We start from the raw sequence: 20072 nt of genomic DNA on the forward strand, positions 1-20072 counted from the left end.
CTGATCCACCACTTGCAAACAAAATTACAATAGGAGAATAGGAAATCAAAATTGTTGATAAATTTAAATATTTAGGCGAAATAATAACATACAGTCTAAATGAGAAGCCGTCATGGCAGAATAGAATAAAAAAACTGAACTACGCAAACTACATTACCAAAACTACATACAACAAAAAAAGCCTATCTATAGATGCAAAATTAAAACACTATAAAACAGTTACACAACCAGAAATAACGTATGCAGCTGAAACTATCTTCAAAACAACTAATACAGCAGAAAATGACAGAGTACTAAAAATAGAAAGAAGAATAATTAGGACATGTATAAATAAACAGTATAAAATAAATGGACATTGGAGAATAGCATCAAATGAAACAGTATATAAGAAAATAGGACCAGTCATCAGCACGATCAGGAAGAAACGTCTCTCATTCTTTGGACATCTGATGAGAACTCTAGAAAACAGAATTAGTGAAAAAATAATACAAAAATTGTGGAATAGCAAGAGCGACATTAAATGGATCACAGAAATTAAGGAAGATATAAAAGAACTCCAAACTACAGTAGATGACCTAAAAAACAAGACAGAGAAAACCAGAATACTGCAAGACCCACAAACTAGACTACAAATGAAAATCAGTAAAAGGAGTACAGGAAGAGTGATCTCAGATGAAGAAAGAAAGAAAATATCTGAATGAATGAAGAAATATTGGGCAGACAGAAGAGCAAAACACCTTTCATATAAGAATAGACTCTAATAATTATATTACCTAAATATCATATTAGGTTATTGTTGAGCCAAGTTGTATCCCTGTGTAACAACTCATTTAAAACTTTGTATTTTTGACTAGAGTGGTCCAATGAAGGCAGTAATAGTAATAATAATAATAATAATAATAATAATAATAAATGATGAATGATAATGAATAATAATAAAGACAATTATGGTTTTGCAGCCATTATCGTTTTGGAATTTGAATTTGGAGGGATCTAGGAGAGGTAGGCCAATAATAATAAATAATAATAATAAATAATAAGAAATGATAATAAATGATAATGAATGGTAATGAATGGTAATAAATGATAATCAATAATAATGAATAATAATAATAAATGAACATAAGTAATAATAAATGATAATAAATAATAATGAGAAGCCCACCATTATCCTGTTGGAATTCAAACTTCCCGCCATTTTTCCTTCTGGAGGGTTAGGTTAGGTTAGTGGACATAGCCCAATTGGTCTATTTTCCCGCCAAAATTCAAAATTCCCGCCATTTTTTCTGGAGGTTAGGTTAGTGGACATAGCACAATTGGCCTACTTTCCCGCCAAAAGCCGCCATCTTGGATGACGTCATGCACTGTTGCCAAGTCTATATGCCGCCATCTTGTATGAGGTCATTCTGCAACAATGGAGAGTGGGGTGACAGCCGCTTTGTCCCACTACTCGTGTTGTGAAATGTCTGGAGATGGAAAATCTCGTCTCTAGGATTTGACGTGGGTTCGGGAAACGACGATCGTGTAAAACCCGGCGTACTGCGTCACCCTTTAGATACCACTAACGCCAACTTTGCACCATGTCTCAATCGTAGGAGATATACCGTATGAGCAAGCTGTATCAGCACTGCAATAGGCACATAGGTGGACTCGAATAACCGCACGAAGGTCAACAACTGCAGGCGTTGACTTCCTCGACCCACTAATATTTAAAATTCCAAACCACAGCATTCGACGATCTCTTTCAGAGACAATTAGCGTGTTCTCTTTTATATCGTTCTTGATTTGTCATTTGAGGTATAAGGGAAAAGGATCACGTTCTCAATAAACTTCCGATTGTTCCTCAATAAATAACTATTGCGTAGAACGACCGTTCTCTTTAACATAGACTACACATTCAGTGCACCCAACGAGATTTCCTGAATTTGGTATACTGCGACGCTCACGCCGAACTCGCACAATAAATCCTAGCCCAAATATCGACAAGTGTCCGGCCCTTAGTGCTTGCGTACACCTATACAGCCACAGTAATACTACGCAACGCTACTATCCCTTAGTGCGTCCTTTAATCCCCAACCACAAAGCAACTAAACGACTTCGCGTGAACGCGTCTCTTCACATACACCATCCAACGGAAAATCTCACAAAAATATTGAAACACGGTTCACCTACCATCGCGTGGCTATTAAACTGCACAAAGCACCCAGGAGAAACTGATCCCACGCTTTAATGAATCGGAGCTTTTCCTGTACCTGGTGAGTCTACACACTACCAGAAATCGGCTAAGTAATCATTCCATGCATAAGCCGGTAATCATTTCAAAGTACCTTCCTAAACGAGGAGGTATTGAATAGAATTGGGCACAACTTGACAAGAAGAAGAGACTGGTTGGTAGGACATGTTCTGAGGCATCAAGGAATCGCAAATTTAGCATTGGAGGACAGCGTGGAGGGTAAAAATCGTAGAGGGAGACCAAGAGATGAATACAGTAACCAGATTCAGAAGGATGTAGGTTGCAGTAGGTACTGGGAGATGCAGAAGCTTGCACAGGATAGAGTAGCATGGAGAGCTGCATCAAACCAGTCTCAGGACTGAAGACGACAACAACAACAACAACATTCTAAACGACTTAGAACTGCTCCGAACACTTTTGAGTTCTATCCCAATTGCAGACTAGGCCATGTATCGTCTGAGCCGAACTCACCATGCTCGAGATAATCTCTCTAGAGCAGAGATCGGCAACAGGCCGACCGCGGGAGGTCGAACCTCGGACCGCCGAATATTCTTAAACACAGTCCGACGTCCAAGTATCCCGGAGCCTCGTTCGCATTACGCTAGAGATTTAATCGAGTTCTGAGTAATTCAGTAACTAAACGTGTCTGAACAACAAAAACTTAGTCGAGTAGATTAGCAAATCATTTAGGCGAGTTGATACATTTCGTTCTATTTTTCTCGGACTGGCTGTTGTGTTGTCCTAATCATCATCATTTCATCCCCATCGACGCGCAGGTCGCCGAAGTGGCGTCAAATCGAAAGACCTGCACCAGGCGACCGGTCTACCCGACGGGCGGCCATAGCCACACGACATTTCCATTTTTTCGGCGAGTTGCGCCTCCCACCACGCGCCACTGTTAAACAAGTGCGGACCTGCCGTTTCAGTCAGAGAGAGCGCAGTGGGCGGTCGGTCTGCACTGCGTTTCGTCAATCGCACGCGGGCCGCACAGCAATTATTCATTTGTTTTACAATTTGTCGTGTGAAAAACCTTTTCGTACATACATACCTACATTGATAATGGGTCCTAAAAAGGCGAAACGTGGACACTGAAAATAGGAGATTTTTTATGACCGAATGGTTTACGCTACCTGATAGGCCTCAAGTGGTTCCAGTTTGCTTAATATGTAATGAAACTGTCGCTGTTATTAAAAGCGGCTATTTAAAGCGACACTGTGAAACAACTCATCAGCAATTCCACAAAAACTTTCCTCTTGGCAGTGAGGCTTGCAAAGGAAAACTCCAGGTAATATAATGCTAAGAGATAATGTATAAATATGATATGTATAACTGCTTTGTAAACTTATCACGATAAATTTGAATTGCATGAGTGAGCAAGAAAAATCGGCAGAAGCAGCGTTACGTGTGTGTACACTTAGTAAACACCAAAAACCATTTTCAAATTCTGAAATAATGAAAGAATGCATGTTGGAAGTAGCCTCGGAACTTTTTGAAGAAAAAAAGGATGTTGTCGCTGTAATTCAAAGTATTCCAATGTCGGCAAGAAGTAATACAAGAAGAACGGATATTTTAGCTACTGATATTAAAAGCATTCTGCTTGAACTTTTGGAAAATACACCATTCTTCGCCATTGCACTTGACGAATCATGTGACATTGTTGATGATGAACAAATATCTATTTTCGTGAGATTTTTCGACATTGAAAATAAGATATTCAGGGAAGAATTGCTCGCAATACTGCCTCTGAAAGGTAACACTCGAGGAGAAGATTTATTCAAAGCTATTGACGAATTTATTAATAATTCCTACATTTGTTATGATAAAATAGTGTCGCTTTCAACTGACGGCGCCCCAGCGGTGATTGACAAAGAAAAAGGTACAGTAAAGAAAATCAGGGATATGAATCCGGGTCTAATATCGTATCAGTGTATGATTCATAAGACTGCCCTTTGTGGAAAACTCAGTGCTACACTGAAAGAAGTAATGAACAGCTTGGTGCAGTTCATTAATTTTATGAGATCTCATTCTTCTCCGATGCCGAAAGTTTGAGAAGTTTCTTTCGGATGTGATGCAGCGTATTCTGACTTATTGCAATACAACAATGTTCGTTGGTTATGTAAAGGTCAAGTTTTTGAACGTTTCTGGCCAATAGAGGAAGATGTAACCTCCTTCTTGCAAATCTTGGATACTCAGGGAGCAAAGGAGCATAACAAACGAGCGCAATATGCTACATGTGACTTTTCTGAAGGATATTCTGAAATATTTAAATGCGCTCAACACAGAGTTACAAGGGAACGGGAAATTAATATATGATCTGATACAAAGCGAGTCTGCTTTTCGTTGTAAGCTGGATATTTTTGAAAAAAGATATTGCGAGGCACGAATTTATTCATTTCCCAACAATTCTTGAGTATAAAAAAAGAGAACTCTGAAGAAAACATTGCACGTTTGTAAGATTTCTCTCCGATCTAAGGGACGATTTTGCTACAAGATTTCAAGACTTTGCAGAAACTGGAAAGCTGTCTCCATTCCTAAAATTTCCTTATGAAGTCAATGCATCGGCAGAATGGACTGATGTGGCTGCTGAGTTGTTCAGCGTTTCAGAGTCTTCGCTTCGAGTGGAGATAATCGACTTGCAAGAAGATATTTCTTTGCAAATGTATAAAACTGTATCCACTGAATCATTTTGGGGTAAGCATCAATCTGCCATTATGTTTGGTTCGATATATATATATATATATATATATATATATATATATATATATATATATATATATATATATGCGAATCGTCGTTCTCGAAAATGAATTTTTCGGAGAACACATATCGGTCAAGGTTGACGGACGCCCACCTCGAAGACATACTTCGCATTTGCTGTACCCCTCGAACACTGAACTTTAAAAAACTGGCTCAAGACCGTCGATGTAATTTCTCACATTGAATATACACTACTGCCCATTAAAATTGCCAGACCACGAAGATGACTTTCTACAGACGCGAAACTTAACCGACAGGAAGAAGATGCTGTGATATGCAAATGATTAGTTTTTCAGAGCATTCACACAAAGTTGGCGCCAGTGGCGACACCTACAACGTGCTGACATGAGCTCATACACGAACAGCAGTTGACCGGCGTTGCCTGGTGAAACGTTGTTGTGATGCCGCGTGTAAGGAGGAGAAATGCGTACCATCACCTTTCCGACTTTGATAAAGGTCGGATTGTAGCCTATCGCTATTGCGGTTTATCGTATCGCGACATTCCTGTTTGCGTTGGTCGAGATCCAGTGACTGTTAGCAGAATATGGAATCGGTGGTTTCAGGAGGGTAATACGGAACGCCGTGCTGGATCCCAACGGCCTCGTATCACTAGCAGTCGAGATGACAGGCATCTTATCCGCATGGCTGTAACGGATCGTGCAGCCACGTCTCGATCCCTGAGTCGACAGATGGGGACGTTTGCAAGACGACAACCATCTGCACGAACAGTTCGACGACGTTTGCAGCAGCATGGACTATCAGTTCGGAGACGATGGCTGCGGTTACCCTTGACGCTGCATCACAGACAGGAGCGCCTGCGATGGTGTACTCAACGACGAACCTGGTTGCACGAATGGCAAAACGTCATTTTTTCGGATGAATCCAGGTTCTGTTTACAGCATCGTGATGGTCGCATCCGTGATTGGCGACATCGCGGTGAACGCACATTGGAAGCGTGTATTCGTCATTGCCATACTGGCGTATCACCCGGCGTGATGGTATGGGGTGCCATTGGTTACACGTCTTGGTCACCTCTTGTTCGCATTGACGGCACTCTGAACAGTGGACGTTACATGTGTTACGACCCGTGGCTCTACCCTTCATTCGATCCCTGTGAAACCCTACATTTCAGCAGGATAATGCACGACCGCATGTTGCAGGTCCTGTACGGGCCTTTCTGGATACAGAAAATGTTCGACTGCTGCCCTGGCCAGCACATTCTCCAGATCTAACTGAAAACGTCTGATCAATGGTGGCCGAGCAACTGGCTCGTCACAATACGTCAGTCACTACTCTTGATGAAGTGTGTTATCGTGTTGAAGCTGCATGGGCAGCTGTACCTGTACACGCCATCCAAGCTCTGTTTCACACAATGCCCAGGCGTATCAAGGCCGTTGTTACGGCTAGAGGCGGTTGTTCTGGGTACTGATTTCTCAGGATCTATGCACCAGAATTGCGTGAATATGTAATCACCTGTCAGTTCTAGTATAATATATTTGTCCAATGAATACCCGTTTATCATCTGCATTCCTTCTTGGTGTAGAAATTTTAATGGCCAGTAGTGTATTACAACATTAACTGAGAACTACTTGTTTTACCCTTTTTTTGGAAACTAACTCCACTCGAAAACAAAATAAAATACAGTACCTTTTAATTATTAGTTTTTTTCTGGACCTCCATAAAAAATTTTACACCGAATCCGGACCCCACTGAAATCTACTTGCCGATCCCTGCTCTAGAGGCTCGTAACTCGAACGATTCCCCGATAGTACTACTGAAATTGTAAAAGGACAAATCAAGAACCTTTGTCTGCGAACAAACATATTGCGCCAATTCTGTCTTTAACAACGTTTCCAGTGGTCAGCTGTTCCGTCGTTGTCATCTTATGCCGCACGCCGCTGTTCAGCAGACTGCTGGGCGTTGCAGACCCGCTCACTTAACACGACGCAGTTTTTATCGACCATCGGGTGTCACGTATCTACAACGTTTCAACACGAAAATTTAAGAAAACCATACAAACAACATAATCTCTTCATTCTCCTAGGACATAAAAATCGATGGTAAGTTGAAGCAATACAGACAAGTGATGCGTTTTTTTTTTTTTTTTTTTTTTTTTTTTTTTTTGCCGAAAACTGTTTGGCGCTGTGTTCGCCCACAAGACACGGAAAGCAGCAGATGAAGGCACGCACTTACACCACGTGGTCCCTGACTACTGTTAGATACAGTCCCACACTGCACTCTAATGGGCATCATACGAGTGTGCGAACTATGAGAACCAACTGTGTGACTGGATTAAAAAGTTTATAGCAAACATACCACAAATGTCATTCTGAATTGATAGATTTAAGACGTAAAACTAGCTCCAGTTTTCTTCTTCTTGCGTTACGGTCTCTGTAGGACCGCGGGTAGCCCCTTTGTGGACTGCATTTTCCACTTCTTCTCCCAGAACCTCTTCATTCTTTCTCTTCTTCTCTCCCGCTCTTCTTCCAAGATCTTCAGTTTCCGTTTCTTCTGTCGGATCCACTGGTAACGCTCTAATCTTTTCCTGTATTCCTCTCTGTCATTGATCTCCGGCATATTGGTCGGTGTATATTTGTTCCTCCAATTTTCCTTTCCTTCGACCTCGATCCCCAATTTCAACCACTCCTTCCGAAGTTCAACAATCCACTTGGTTCCTGTCTTTCCCCTTGTTCTCCCTGTTGTTTTCCACACTCTCTTCGTCATTCTGTCCATACTCATCCTAACTACATGTCCAGCAAACCTTGCCCTTTTGAGTCTGATTTCCCCGGATATTGTTCCCTAGGTCTTCGCATCCACCTCTCTTCACCTCTTTTGGGACCTGGTATTTTTCTTAGTATTTTTCTCTCTTCTTTCTCTAGTTCTGCCCCTTTTCTTCCTAGTGTCATCGTCTCAGCAGCATATAATACCATTGCCTTGTAGTGGCGTATCTTTGCCTCTGTGGATATATTCTCTTTATTCTATATCTCTCTCGTCATGCAGAAGGCCGACCTTACCTTCTTTATCCTCTCTGTTATTCCCTCCTTGCTCCTGTTCCTTCCTGTTATAAATTCTCCCAGGTATTTAAATTTGTCCACCATTTGCACAGTGCCTTCCGGTGTTTCCCAGTCTGCAGTGGTGTTTAGTGTCTTTGTCTTGTTATAGGCGACCCTTAGTCCCATCTTTCTGGCTACCTTACTTAAGTTGTCCATTTGTGTCTTCTTCAGTCTCACTTACTATTGCTATGTCATCTGCAAAGGCTAGGCAGTCCACTTGAGCCCTGTTGTCCTATTTGTCCCCCACATGGGTCTTTGGTATTCCCATTTCCTCGTTTATTGCTCTCCACTGCCTGATCACTTCGTCCAGTGCTATATTGAACAACAATGCTGACAATCCATCTCCCTGTTTAACAGCAGTCTTGATCTCAAATTTTTATGACAGTGCTCCTCTGAATCTCACCCTTGCTTTTGTGTCTGTCAGAATTTCTTTTATGAGTTCTTGTGCGATTACATCAAGTCCTCTGTTCTTCAGTTCGAAAGTAGCTAGTTAGTTTTTGTTGTATGGTAATGTACAGTTACATTTACTGGTATTTTGTCTGTGTGATAATGTGATGCTGAACGCGTGATTAGAGAAACAGTTAAGCTTGTATTTAAGTTCGTAACTAACGTCTCGTCATTCTTGAAAAGTGATCAGGAATGGAAAAGTTAGTCAGAAGTACAACATAAAACTGTCTACTGAATCGCTCGTGGCTAAAGTACAGTCTGTTCTGTCAAATTTAAGAAAACTGCCGTGTTAGCAATAATACAAAGAATGTGATAGCGAGAAAAATATGAAATATTAACTACCAAAAGTGCCCTCTGTGAAAAGTATGTCACTGTTGAAATATCACTCGTAAATTATAAATGGCCTACATGTTTGGACAATGAATGAATGCTCTGCTGCTGCCCTCTCTAAACTACTGCGGTTGCTGCTGCTATGTTAGTTAAAAAAAAAAGTCCAAGCTATTAACAAAGAGATGTGCAATGAGTGCTTTAAACTACAGAGATACCCACATAACTTCAGTGCTCATAAATCTCATTAGTGAAACGATCTTTGTCAATTTAAGTTCTGTTACTGAGGACCTCGGAAAACCAAAATTGTATATGTGAAACTTGAAATAGAAGACGAACGCTGATTGATGAAAAAACAACAAAGTAACTATATTAACAGAGCTTTACATCGCTAAGACAAAAAAAATTTTAACACTTCAAATATTAAAAATTTACTTTATGTTAATACTGGCAAAACCTGAACAAATTCTCTTTGCTCCCTTACAAACATGTATGCTATTCACCTTTGAAAAAAAAAAAAAATACAGTGCATCAGACAGTGTTACGTTACAGTAAAATTCTCCAGTTGTAAACGCGTGACCAAATTAATTACTACATCTGGATATCTCGGCACATGCGCTATTATAGTGTTCTAAATGAATTTACAAAACGTCTCTGCATAGCCGGCCACGGTAGCCGAGCGGTTCTAGGCGCTTCAGTCTGGACCCGCCCGACCGCTACTGTCGCAGGTTCGAATCCTGCCTCGGGCATGGATGTGTGTGATGTCCTTTGTTTAGTTAGGTTTAAGTAGTTCTAAGTTCTAGTGGACTGATGACCTCAGATGTTACGTCGCATAGTGCTCAGAGCCATTTGAATCATCTCTCCATAAATGAAAAATTACACAAGAAAATTATTGTCGACACACAGCACGGCCATGACAACATACAGCTCGACTCCCGTCTCCACTGACAAGCAGAGGTTCCACTAACAGCGCAACCTCTTTGGCAGAGATGTATCCCTCTGTTACTCAGATGCTATTGAACCTTTACTTTTATGCCTGACATCCAAAATATTACAAAAGTTTCAATTTTCTGTATAAAACAAAAGCCTTACGAAGCTTACTCAGAGAGACCCATTACGTTTTAGCGTAAATACAAATGATCCAAGAGGTAGCGAGTATAAGACAGATGCCAGACACAGATTCATTGGAAGAGTCCTCAAGAAGTGTACTCTACCTCTACATCTATATACGCACTCCGCAATCCACCATACGGTGCGTGGCGGAGGGTACCTCGTACCACAACTAGAATCTTCTCTCCCTGTTCCACTCCCAAACAGAACGAGGGAAAAATGACTGCCTATATGCCTCTGTACGAGCCCCAATCTCTCTTATCTTATCTTTGTGGCCTTTCCGCGAAATGTAAGTTGCGGCAGTAAAATTGTACTGCAGTCAGCCTCAAATGCTGGTTCTCTAAATTTCCTCAGTAGCGATTCACGAAAAGAACCCCTCGTTTCCTCCAGAGACTCCCACCCGAGTTCCTGAAGCATTTCCGTAACACTCGCGCGATGATCAAACCGACCAGTAACAAACCTAGCAGCCAGCCTCTGAATTGCTTCTATGTCCTCCCTCAATCCGACCTGATAGCGATCCCAAACGCTCGAGCAGTAATCAAGAATAGGTCGTATTAGTGTTTTATAACCGGTCTCCTTTACAGATGAACCACATCTTCCCAAACTTCTACCAATGAACCGAAGACGACTATCCGCCTTCCCCACAACTGCCATTACATGCTTGTCCCACTTCATATCGCTCTGCAGTGTTACGCCCAAATATTTAATCGACGTGACTGTGCCAAGCGCTACACTACTATTGGAGTATTCAAACATTACAGGATTCTTTTTCCTATTCATCTGCATTAATTTACATTTATCTATATTTAGAGTTAGCTGACATTCTTTACACCAATTACAAACCCTGTCCAAGTCATCTCGTATCCTTCTACAGTCACTCAACGACGACGCCTTCCCGTACACCACAGCATCATCAGGAAACAGCCGCACATTGCTATCCACCCTATCCAAAAGGTCATTTATGTAGATAGAAAACAACAGTGGACCTACCACACTTCCCTGGGGCACTCCAGATGATACCCTCACCTGCGATGAACACTCACCATCCAGGACAACTTACTGGGTTTTGTTACTTAAGAAGTCTTCGAGCCACTCACATATTTGGGAACCAATCCAATATGCTGGTCCCTTAGCTAGGAGTCTGCAGTGGGGCACCGAGTCAAACGCTTTCCGGAAGTCAAGGAATATGGGATGCGTCTGATACGCTTCGTCCATGGTTCGCAAGATATCATGTGAAGAAAAGGGCGAATTGCGTTTCGCAGGAGCGATGCTTTCTAAAGCCGTGCTGATGCATGGACAGCAACTTCTCTGTCTCAAGGAAATTCTTTTTATTCGAACTGAGAATATGTTCGAGAATCCTGTAATAAACCGATGTTAAGGATATTGGTCTGTAATTTTGAGGATCCGTCCTTCTACCCTTCTTATATACAGGCGTCACCTGCACTTTTTTCCAGTCGCTCGGGACTTTACGTTGGGTAAGAGATTCGCGATAAATGCAAGCTAAGTAAGGAGCCAGTGCAGTAGAGTACCCTCTGTAAAACCGAATTGGAATCCCATCAGGACCTGGCGATTTATTAATTTTCAACCCATTCAGCTGCTTCACAACCCCAGGGATGTCTATCCCTATGTCCTCCATACGGGAATCTGTACGGCGGTATGTTTGTACGATCCTCCTGCGTGAAAGATTTCTCAAATGCTAAATTTAAAAGTTCAGCTTTCGTTTTGCTGTCTTCCGTCTCCAGGCCAGACTGATCAGTGAGTGACTGGATGGAAGCCTTCGACCCGCTTACCGAGTTTACGTAAGACCAGAATGTCCTTGGGTTTTCAGCAAGATCTTTTGCTACGGTATGACGGTGGTAGTGGTTGAATGCTTCGCGCATCGCTCTTTTTACAGCAGGACGAATCTCTTTCCTGTCCTCGTTCTCCCGATCTTTCTTGTACCGCGAGTGCAACTGTCTTTGCTTCCTGAACATTCTCCGAATTGCGCTGTAATCTACCCACAAAGGAAATTGCTTGCAAAACTCTCGTTGGACTAATACTTGAATATTGCTCGTCAGTCCGCGATCCGTACAAGATAAAAGTAACAGAAGAGAGAGAGAAGATTGAAAAGAAGAGCAGCGAGGTTCGTCACAAGTTGACTTGAAGAGGGGACGATGTGGTTTACATTTAAAGTTTCTGGACTGTAGATTCCTACAAGAGTCAGCAAATATTGTCAAACACTGACTTAATGACTCGTACGGTGTTACGCTTAAGGCTGTTGGGAGTCATCAGAGGCGCTGCAAGGTGGGAAAGGAGACGGCGGGCGCAAGCGGTGGCGCCTACGTCACCGGAGCTAACAAGGGAACCTCCCCATCGCATCCCCCCCAGATTCAGTTACAAGTTGGCACAGTGGATAGGCCTTTAAACACTGAACATAGATCAAACGAGAAAACAGGAACAAGTTGTGTGGAACTATGAAAAAAATAAGCAAAATATACAAACTGAGTATCCTTGATGTGAACGATAGGCAACATCAAGGATAATGTTACTGAGGAGCGCCGTGGTCCCGTGGGTAACGTGAGCAGCTGCGGAACGAGACGTCCTTGGTTCAAGGCTTCCCTCGACTGAAAATTTTGATTTTTTTATCTTCAGACAATTTTCAAAGTTCAGGCACTCACACATAATCAACTTCGCTCTCCAAAATTGCAGGACATGTTCAGATTTGCTTGGACATATGCAAGATTTGACGGTCTACACGCGGAAAAATTTGAAAACATTAAAAACATATGTTTTGACAGAGCACAGGGAAAACTGTGCGACTGTGAAACTTTTGCATTCATTTGTTGCAGTTTATGTAACACACTCTTATGTTTTCATCACTTTTTTGGGAGTGATTATCTCATCCGCAAGAAAACCTAAATCGGGGAAGGTAGAATCTTTTGGCCATTCGCCAAATGTACAAGTTAGGTGGGTCGACAACATATTCCTGTCATGTGACGCACATGCCGTCACCAGTGTCGTATAGAATATATTAGACGTGTTTTTCTGTGCAGGAATCGGTTGACCTACGAGCTTCCGATCAAATGTTTTCGGTTCCCATTGGAGAGGCACGTCCTTTCGTCTACTAATCGCACGGTTTTGCGGTGCGGTCGCAAAACACATACACTAAACTTGTTACAGTGAACAGAGACGTCAGTGAACGAACGGACAGATCATAACTTTGAGAAAATAAAGATAGTAAACTTTTCACTCAAGGAAGGACTTGAACCGAGGACCTCTCTCGTTCCGCAGCTGCTCACGCTAACCACGGGACCACGGCGGTCCTGAGCTCATACTGTCCTTGATGTTGCCTATGTTGCGCATGGACTACTCAGTTTGCATATTTTGCTTATTTTTTTCATAGTTCCACACAACTTCTTCCTGTTTTCTCGATTGATCTGTGTTTGGTTTTTCAAGTCCTATCCACTGTGCCAACTTATAACTAAATCTGAGGGCGGTGCAATGGGGAGGTTGCCTTGTAAGGACAAACACTAGAAACCCGCAAATTACAGACGCTCTGGGCAGGGGAAAAGTTCCACTCCAGAGAATTAACTGGAAAGTCCGTCCATCGCGTAGACACTGTTGTAAAGCGTCCCAGTAGAAGATGGCACGCCTCAGCAGAGTCAGAGAGCCGAGGAGTGCAGCGTCAGTCAGTTTACACAGGCCAGAGTGCTGCTCCAGCACGATGGAGGCTGGGGACCCGTGACGTAAGGCGCTGTGGCAGCTTTCAGCTGAACGCTTGCGAGGTGCCGGGGCTAGCAGTGTATTTAACTGTTGTGTACATAGTTCCGCATAGTCAGCGCGTACACAACTTTCCCAATAGAGCGCGCCCCGCTAAGCACAACAGCGCAGGTGCAGCGCTCGTCCGTCTCCGCACTACGAGATGGCGCTGCCTTAGAGACGGACCAAATTCTGCTTCCTCCGATCTGCGTATTAATATGTTTCGCAGCCAATGAGATTGCTGCTAACGTAGAACCTTTTCTGTTCGCGGATCACACTCGCGCAGTGATATCTGAACGCGCGAGGTATTATGACGAGTGTACAGACCTCCGACTAGTCAGTCTGCATTAGGCTGCATTAGTCTGCAATAGTCTGTAGTCAAGTTTCAGTCTGCGCCTAATAAGATTACCATATTCCTGTACATAGCCATGAATATAAATGTATAGACACTTTGTCAAGTATCAGAGATATGTGAGAATAAGATTAACGTACCAAGACCAAAGGAACTTCAGATTGTCAATTGTAAATAGCATCCAGAACCAAGTTAAGTAATTTTTATGCTTGTTGTTATTTTAATAAATGTGTGTGAAAATTAATCAAGTTCTGTTTAAAATTGGTCAACGTCAATATGTGCTACTCTAAGCATGCAAGAGGCATTTCTATCGTCTGGGCTAATGGCAGAAGATAAACACTCCACGATAAGACCACGAGACATATTGCTGACACTCGCCTACTTCCCTAGAGCGACAAGTCAAATAATCTGATGGTGTGTGTACCAAGGGTCTTACAGTACGCACACCACAATAACACTAAATTCTTCTAGAATATTCGTATGGAAATGATGCTCTAAGCCCCCCTTTTCTAAATCCGACTTTTGCTGTTGCACATGGATTAAGAAGAAACGCGAACTGACTGTAATCAACCCTACAAGTGGAGTAGAAAAGAGTTTGGCACCTGCAGTAATTTAATTGGATAGAAATTAATTAGATAAAGGAAAGTTTCATTAGCGAAGTGAGAAATGAATGGGTTGCTCTACCGATTAACAGAAAGAAAGTTCTCTCCAAAATAACAATTTGATTTATTATGACAAAATTCAAAATAATAAACAAAACACATGAAACATTTACATCAAATTGGATACTCAAATAAATGCTGTGAAGGTGAGGTTGTCCATAAACTAGATTGTGACATTTAGGACCAAGTGGTATGTGGAGCCAAATCCTTGCAACGAAAATCTCAAGAGAAACTCCCAGCCAACTCAACATTAATTGCTACTACAGTAGTGACTTCAAGAAGAATATAATAATTCCAATCCCAAAGGAAGCAGATGTTGACAGATGTGAAAATTACCGAACAATCAGTTTAATAAGTCACGGATGCAAAATACTAACACGGATTCTTTACAGACGAATCGAAAAACTGGTAGTAGCCGATCTGGGGGAACATCAGTTTCGATTCCGTAGAAATATTGGAACACGTGAGGCAATACTGACCCAAAGGCTTATCTTAGAAGCTAGATTAAGGAAAGGCAAACCTACGTTTCTACCATTTGTAGACTTAGAGAAAGCTTTTGACAATGTTGACTGGCATACTCTCTCTCAAATTCTGAAGGTGGCAGGGTAAAACACAGGGAGCGAAAGGCTATTTACAATTTGTACAGAAAGCAGATGGCAGTTACAAGAGTCGAGGGACATGAAAGGGAAGCAGTGGTTGGGAAGGGAGTGAGACAGGGTTGTAGCCTGTCCCCGATATTATTCAATCTGTATATTGAGCAAGCAGTAAAGGAAACAAAAGAAAAATTAGAGTAGGTATTAAAATCCATGGAGAAGAATAAAACTTTGAGGTTCGCCGATAACATTGTAATTCTGTCAGAGACAGCAAAGGACTTAGAAGAGCAGTTGAACGGAATGGATGGTGTCTTGAAAGGAGGATATAAGATGAACATCAACAAAAGCAAAACGAGGATTATGGAATGTAGTCGAATTAAGTCGGGTGATGCTGAGGGAATCAGATTAGCAAATGAGACACTTAAAGTAGTAAAGGAGTTTTGCTACTTGGGGAGCAAAATAACTGATGATGGTCGAAGTGGAGAGGATATAAAATGTAGACTGGCAATGGCAATGAAAGCGTTTCTGAAGAAGAGAAATTTGTTAACATCAATGGTAGATTTAAGTGTCAGGAAGTCGTTTCTGAAAGTATTTGTATGTAAGTGAAATATGGACGATAACTAGTTTGGACAAGAAGAGAGTAGAAGCTTTCGAAATGTATTGCTACAGAAGAATGCTGAAGATTAGATGAGTAGACTAACTAATGAGGAGGTATGGAATAGAATTGGGGAGAAGTTTGTGGCACAACTTGACCAGAAGAAGGGATCGGTTGGTAGGACACGTTCTGAGCCATCAAGGGATCACCAATGTAGTATTGGAGGGCAGCGTGGAAGGTAAAAATCGTAGAGGGAGACCAAGAGATGAATTCACTAAGCAGATTGAGAAGGATGTAGGTTGCAGTAGGTACTGGGAGATGATGAAGGTTGCACAGGATAGAGTAGTATGGAGAGTTGCATCAAACCAGTCTCAGGACTAAGACCACAACAACATAACAACAGTAGTGAGAACTCAGACAATGAACACCCAAGACAGAACAAAGTTAGAAAAGCAAAATTCCCTAAACTTCAGGTGCTGCGGACATACATTAGCAAACTGTCTTCGTAACTGCAAGGACACAATCTGGCGTACCGGAAGCTATGGCTGGTTGCTTCGACGTCCCGTCGTGGTGATGATAATGTCGCGAGTATAGCCCGAAACAAATTATCCTGGTCTGGATGTTCCAGACTAAAGAATCACTAGCAATACAAAGGCACCTTTGAGGGAGACGAAAAGGGCTCGCCACACAATCACTGACGGCACAGTGATTGATTTTAAGAAGGCAAGTTACACAGTAGCTCCGATAGTCAACTTTAGCCAAAACTGCTCAAGACAGACAACATAGGCCGCTTGTACGCAGAACGGTCAATTGCCAACTGTACTCGGCAAGTTACGTTGAAGTAGAAACTTGAGCAACTCCGTCAAACAGTGAAAGGTCTCTGTTGGATTCCTTTCATGTTTGATTTCTTAAATCTGTTGTCATTTATGGAATAAATTCCTCCTCTAAATTTACTGTGGCGTTTCTGACTATCTGGGAGGAGACTGAGTAGTGGAACGTGTTACCTTTACACGTAAACAAGAACAATCTGTCACACTACTACACTTTAAAACACAGTTTATATGTAATTCATGTCACACAGTCTCATACGGAACCTACATCCGCTTTCTGTTATATACTGTATATGATAAGATACTGTCATCCCCCTTCCCTTCTGTGTGAGAGGATGAATGATCAAGTGTGTTTGTAGTTGCATGCTTGAGGGTAGCAGACAAGGCTGTCTGCTAGAGAACAGTAGGACCAACGTCGGAACAGGTAGCTACGCTTTCTTAAAGCAGAGAGGTTTCTATCCTTAGCATGGTTCTGTCCGTCCGTTGTCATGTTGGTATAGGACGCTGCCCCTGTGGCCACTTCCGTTTGTCTTTGTGAGCCACCCTCAGGAAACACGCTCGGCGGTAGGCAGTGGCAGTTGCAGGGTGGCCGTGGCGAGCGTCTGAAGTGGTAAGATCTCCGGCTAAGCGCGTGTCTGTTAAGTCCGTAGGACAATGGATTTCTTAAGTTCAGCCTAACTGAAAATTTAATCACTTTTATTTCGGGTTTAGGTCTAAAATATCCGATGTTATCTTAAATTGCAGCGCAATATAGTTCTCGTGTGAAGTTCAGATTATTTTCCGGTAGTTGCTTTGTTACTACTTTGTGAGTAAAGTGGAACTACGTGTTGATCAGTAACTCTAACTAAGATCAATCTTAAATGCGAATGCTTGTGTGATTATAACGTCTCGTCTTGACAATATTTTACAATATAGCAACTTTTCTTTATGCTTTTCTTTATGTTCAACCCACGTGGAGTGTACTTTGCGAGACCAGTACCACGTGCTTATATAACTGTTTGACCCATCAGGTCAATAGTAAGACGTTAGTAACCAGTTCAAGGTTTTTCTTTTGTCAATTGCTTTTCGAGCTAATTTATTTTATTATCAAAATTACTGTGGAGTTATACGCTTTCTGTAAACCAAGTTGACCACGTGAAGCATGTGGTGTAATCATCAAAGTAGCCCTCAGCTATTCTTCTTGGGAAGATTTCACAAAGAGTTAATATGAATTTAGTATACCAGTGTGTGGTAATTACATGACGGACAGGATTGTGCTACGAACGTAATTTCTTTGGGTGAAAACTGAATCTGTTGGTTGTGGTTAACTTTCTCTTGCATGTGTTTCAATATTCTTTGTGTGTTGTTTTATGAATCCAGTGTTGTATCCAGTCTCCCAATCTTGGCTCCATATTTGATGTGTTCCGTAAGATTTTCACCATCCTAAATAAGGCACCAGCTTGTTACGAATAGAATTTAATATGCTGAAATTTCGATGATCAATCTTAAAATAAATTTCCAAATATAAACTGATTTCTTTCTTTTTATTTAAATTCTCCTTTTATATATATATATATTACCGGTTGTTGTATGACTATAAAAGATTATAATCAATGTTAGTCTGATTGGTAATGTGGTAAACCTAGACTAGATACCCAGTCGTGAAACAGTTGCTTAGTAATGCAAGATTAACTTCCCCAGACAGCTCACAGCTTTTAACCCGCTTTTATTCTACTATTAGCACCCGATTTCACCATAGCAAATTCATGTAGCAATATTACACATGGCGACCCTGTTCTGTGATTCCGCTAGACTCTGGAATCTCTGAAACGTTAGATTGCGAGCGTGTTATAATCTTAATTTTTTTTCCCTACAGCGCTAAAACAACTTCTGCGTTGTTTCTGAGCAGACATTCAATAGATTCACGGCGTTGTTGATCGGCGTTGTGTTGTTTGTCTTGTTTTGTTTTCTATATTTGTGTGTTTTATATGTGTGTGTGTTTTTTGTTCTCGCTTGTACATTGCAATGTTTTGATCAAAGATAAAATTTTGTTTTGCGTGTGAAAAAGTGCGTATTAGGTTGGGTATCTTTCGTGTGACTGTCGTAATTTTTGGGGGACACATTTATTTTGATTAGTGTGTCGCGTACCGGGTATAAATTGCACTAATGCAGACACGTAACCAAGCTAAAAGTAAGCGGTCCGACAACTTAAGCAACATGGACCAAGGAGATAATAATTTGATTTCGAATGTTAATGCGTCGGGCAGTTCCGAAAATACAATCGGAAATACTTCAGACGAAATGCAAAACAGGACGAACGGGCACACAGCAGAGCCAGAAATAAATTTGCCTCCTACTAACCAAATTGATTTGGGAGAACTCATGAAAACCTTATTGCAACAAAATAAAGAATCATTTGAAAAATCGTTCCGAGAACAAAAAGAGTCATCCGAAAAATCGATCCGCGAGCTAGGCGAACAAATGACTCAGAAATCTGAAAAATCTATCCGCGAGCTAGGCGAACAAATAGACGAAAAACTAATCCAGCAGACAAATAAAGTCGACAAGTCGATGCAGAGAGTGTCCGATGATATCTCACAAAGAATAAACAATCTGGCAAGTGAAATAAAAAGTGATATTATGAAAGAATTAGGCCGTACATTTGAACAAATCGATGATCGTCTGCAAACCTTAGAACAGAGTAAGCGGAGTGGCGATGCCGAATCTAAAGAAAGCGAAGAACGGCTACTTAGGAATTTCCAAGAGCTGAGGGAAGAATGCCAAAGGGAACATAAGCAGGTACTCTCGAGGGTCCAAGAGGCAGAAACGCATTGTCCCACGTCCGTTAGCAACACAATAGCGGACAACAGTTTAGCGATCCACGCGTTGGAACAGCAAGTAGAACAATTGAAGCAGACTGGGGCGGAGGACAAGAGACAAATAGATGATAAGATTGCGGCATTAGCGGACATTGTAGGCACGATGAAGCTGACGGAAAGCGAGAACAATACTACACCGGTAGCGGCCGCAGAGACCGAAGAAGTGCGTCGCTTCTGAGATTTCAGAAGGGACAATTCGAAGTGAACAGGCAACACAAGGCTGTTACAGGCGAATTACAAGAACGCGTGGCGCATCTGGAAAACCGCATGGCGTGTGATTCCGAACTCGCCAATAGCACTAAAAATAGCCGTACGAACAGTGCAGAGAGGGACTCCGGCCACGAGGGAGATTTTGACGACAGGGAAGAATGTAATTTGAGGGGCAGACATGAGAAAAATAGAAACATTCAAGGGCCTCGACAGGAGGAAATGCGGGGATTTGATTTCAAACATTTCCTTACGGTAAGAAAGTTTGAGATATTCCGAAATTCGCAAAAAGGAATACATCCACGAGCAT

The 20072-nt window shown here is 41.8% G+C and overlaps 1 protein-coding gene across 1 annotated transcript; it reads left to right on the plus strand.

Moving 5' to 3' along the window:
• Positions 1-3598: 3598 nt before the first annotated feature.
• On the plus strand, positions 3599-4282 carry LOC126428031 (protein FAM200A-like). Its single transcript, XM_050089909.1, has one exon. The coding sequence runs from the start codon at positions 3599-3601 to the stop codon at positions 4280-4282; it is 684 nt and encodes a 227-aa protein (XP_049945866.1).
• Positions 4283-20072: the final 15790 nt, after the last annotated feature.

This window comes from Schistocerca serialis, chromosome 12 (assembly GCF_023864345.2).
Source record: "Schistocerca serialis cubense isolate TAMUIC-IGC-003099 chromosome 12, iqSchSeri2.2, whole genome shotgun sequence".
Lineage (NCBI taxonomy): Eukaryota > Metazoa > Arthropoda > Insecta > Orthoptera > Acrididae > Schistocerca > Schistocerca serialis.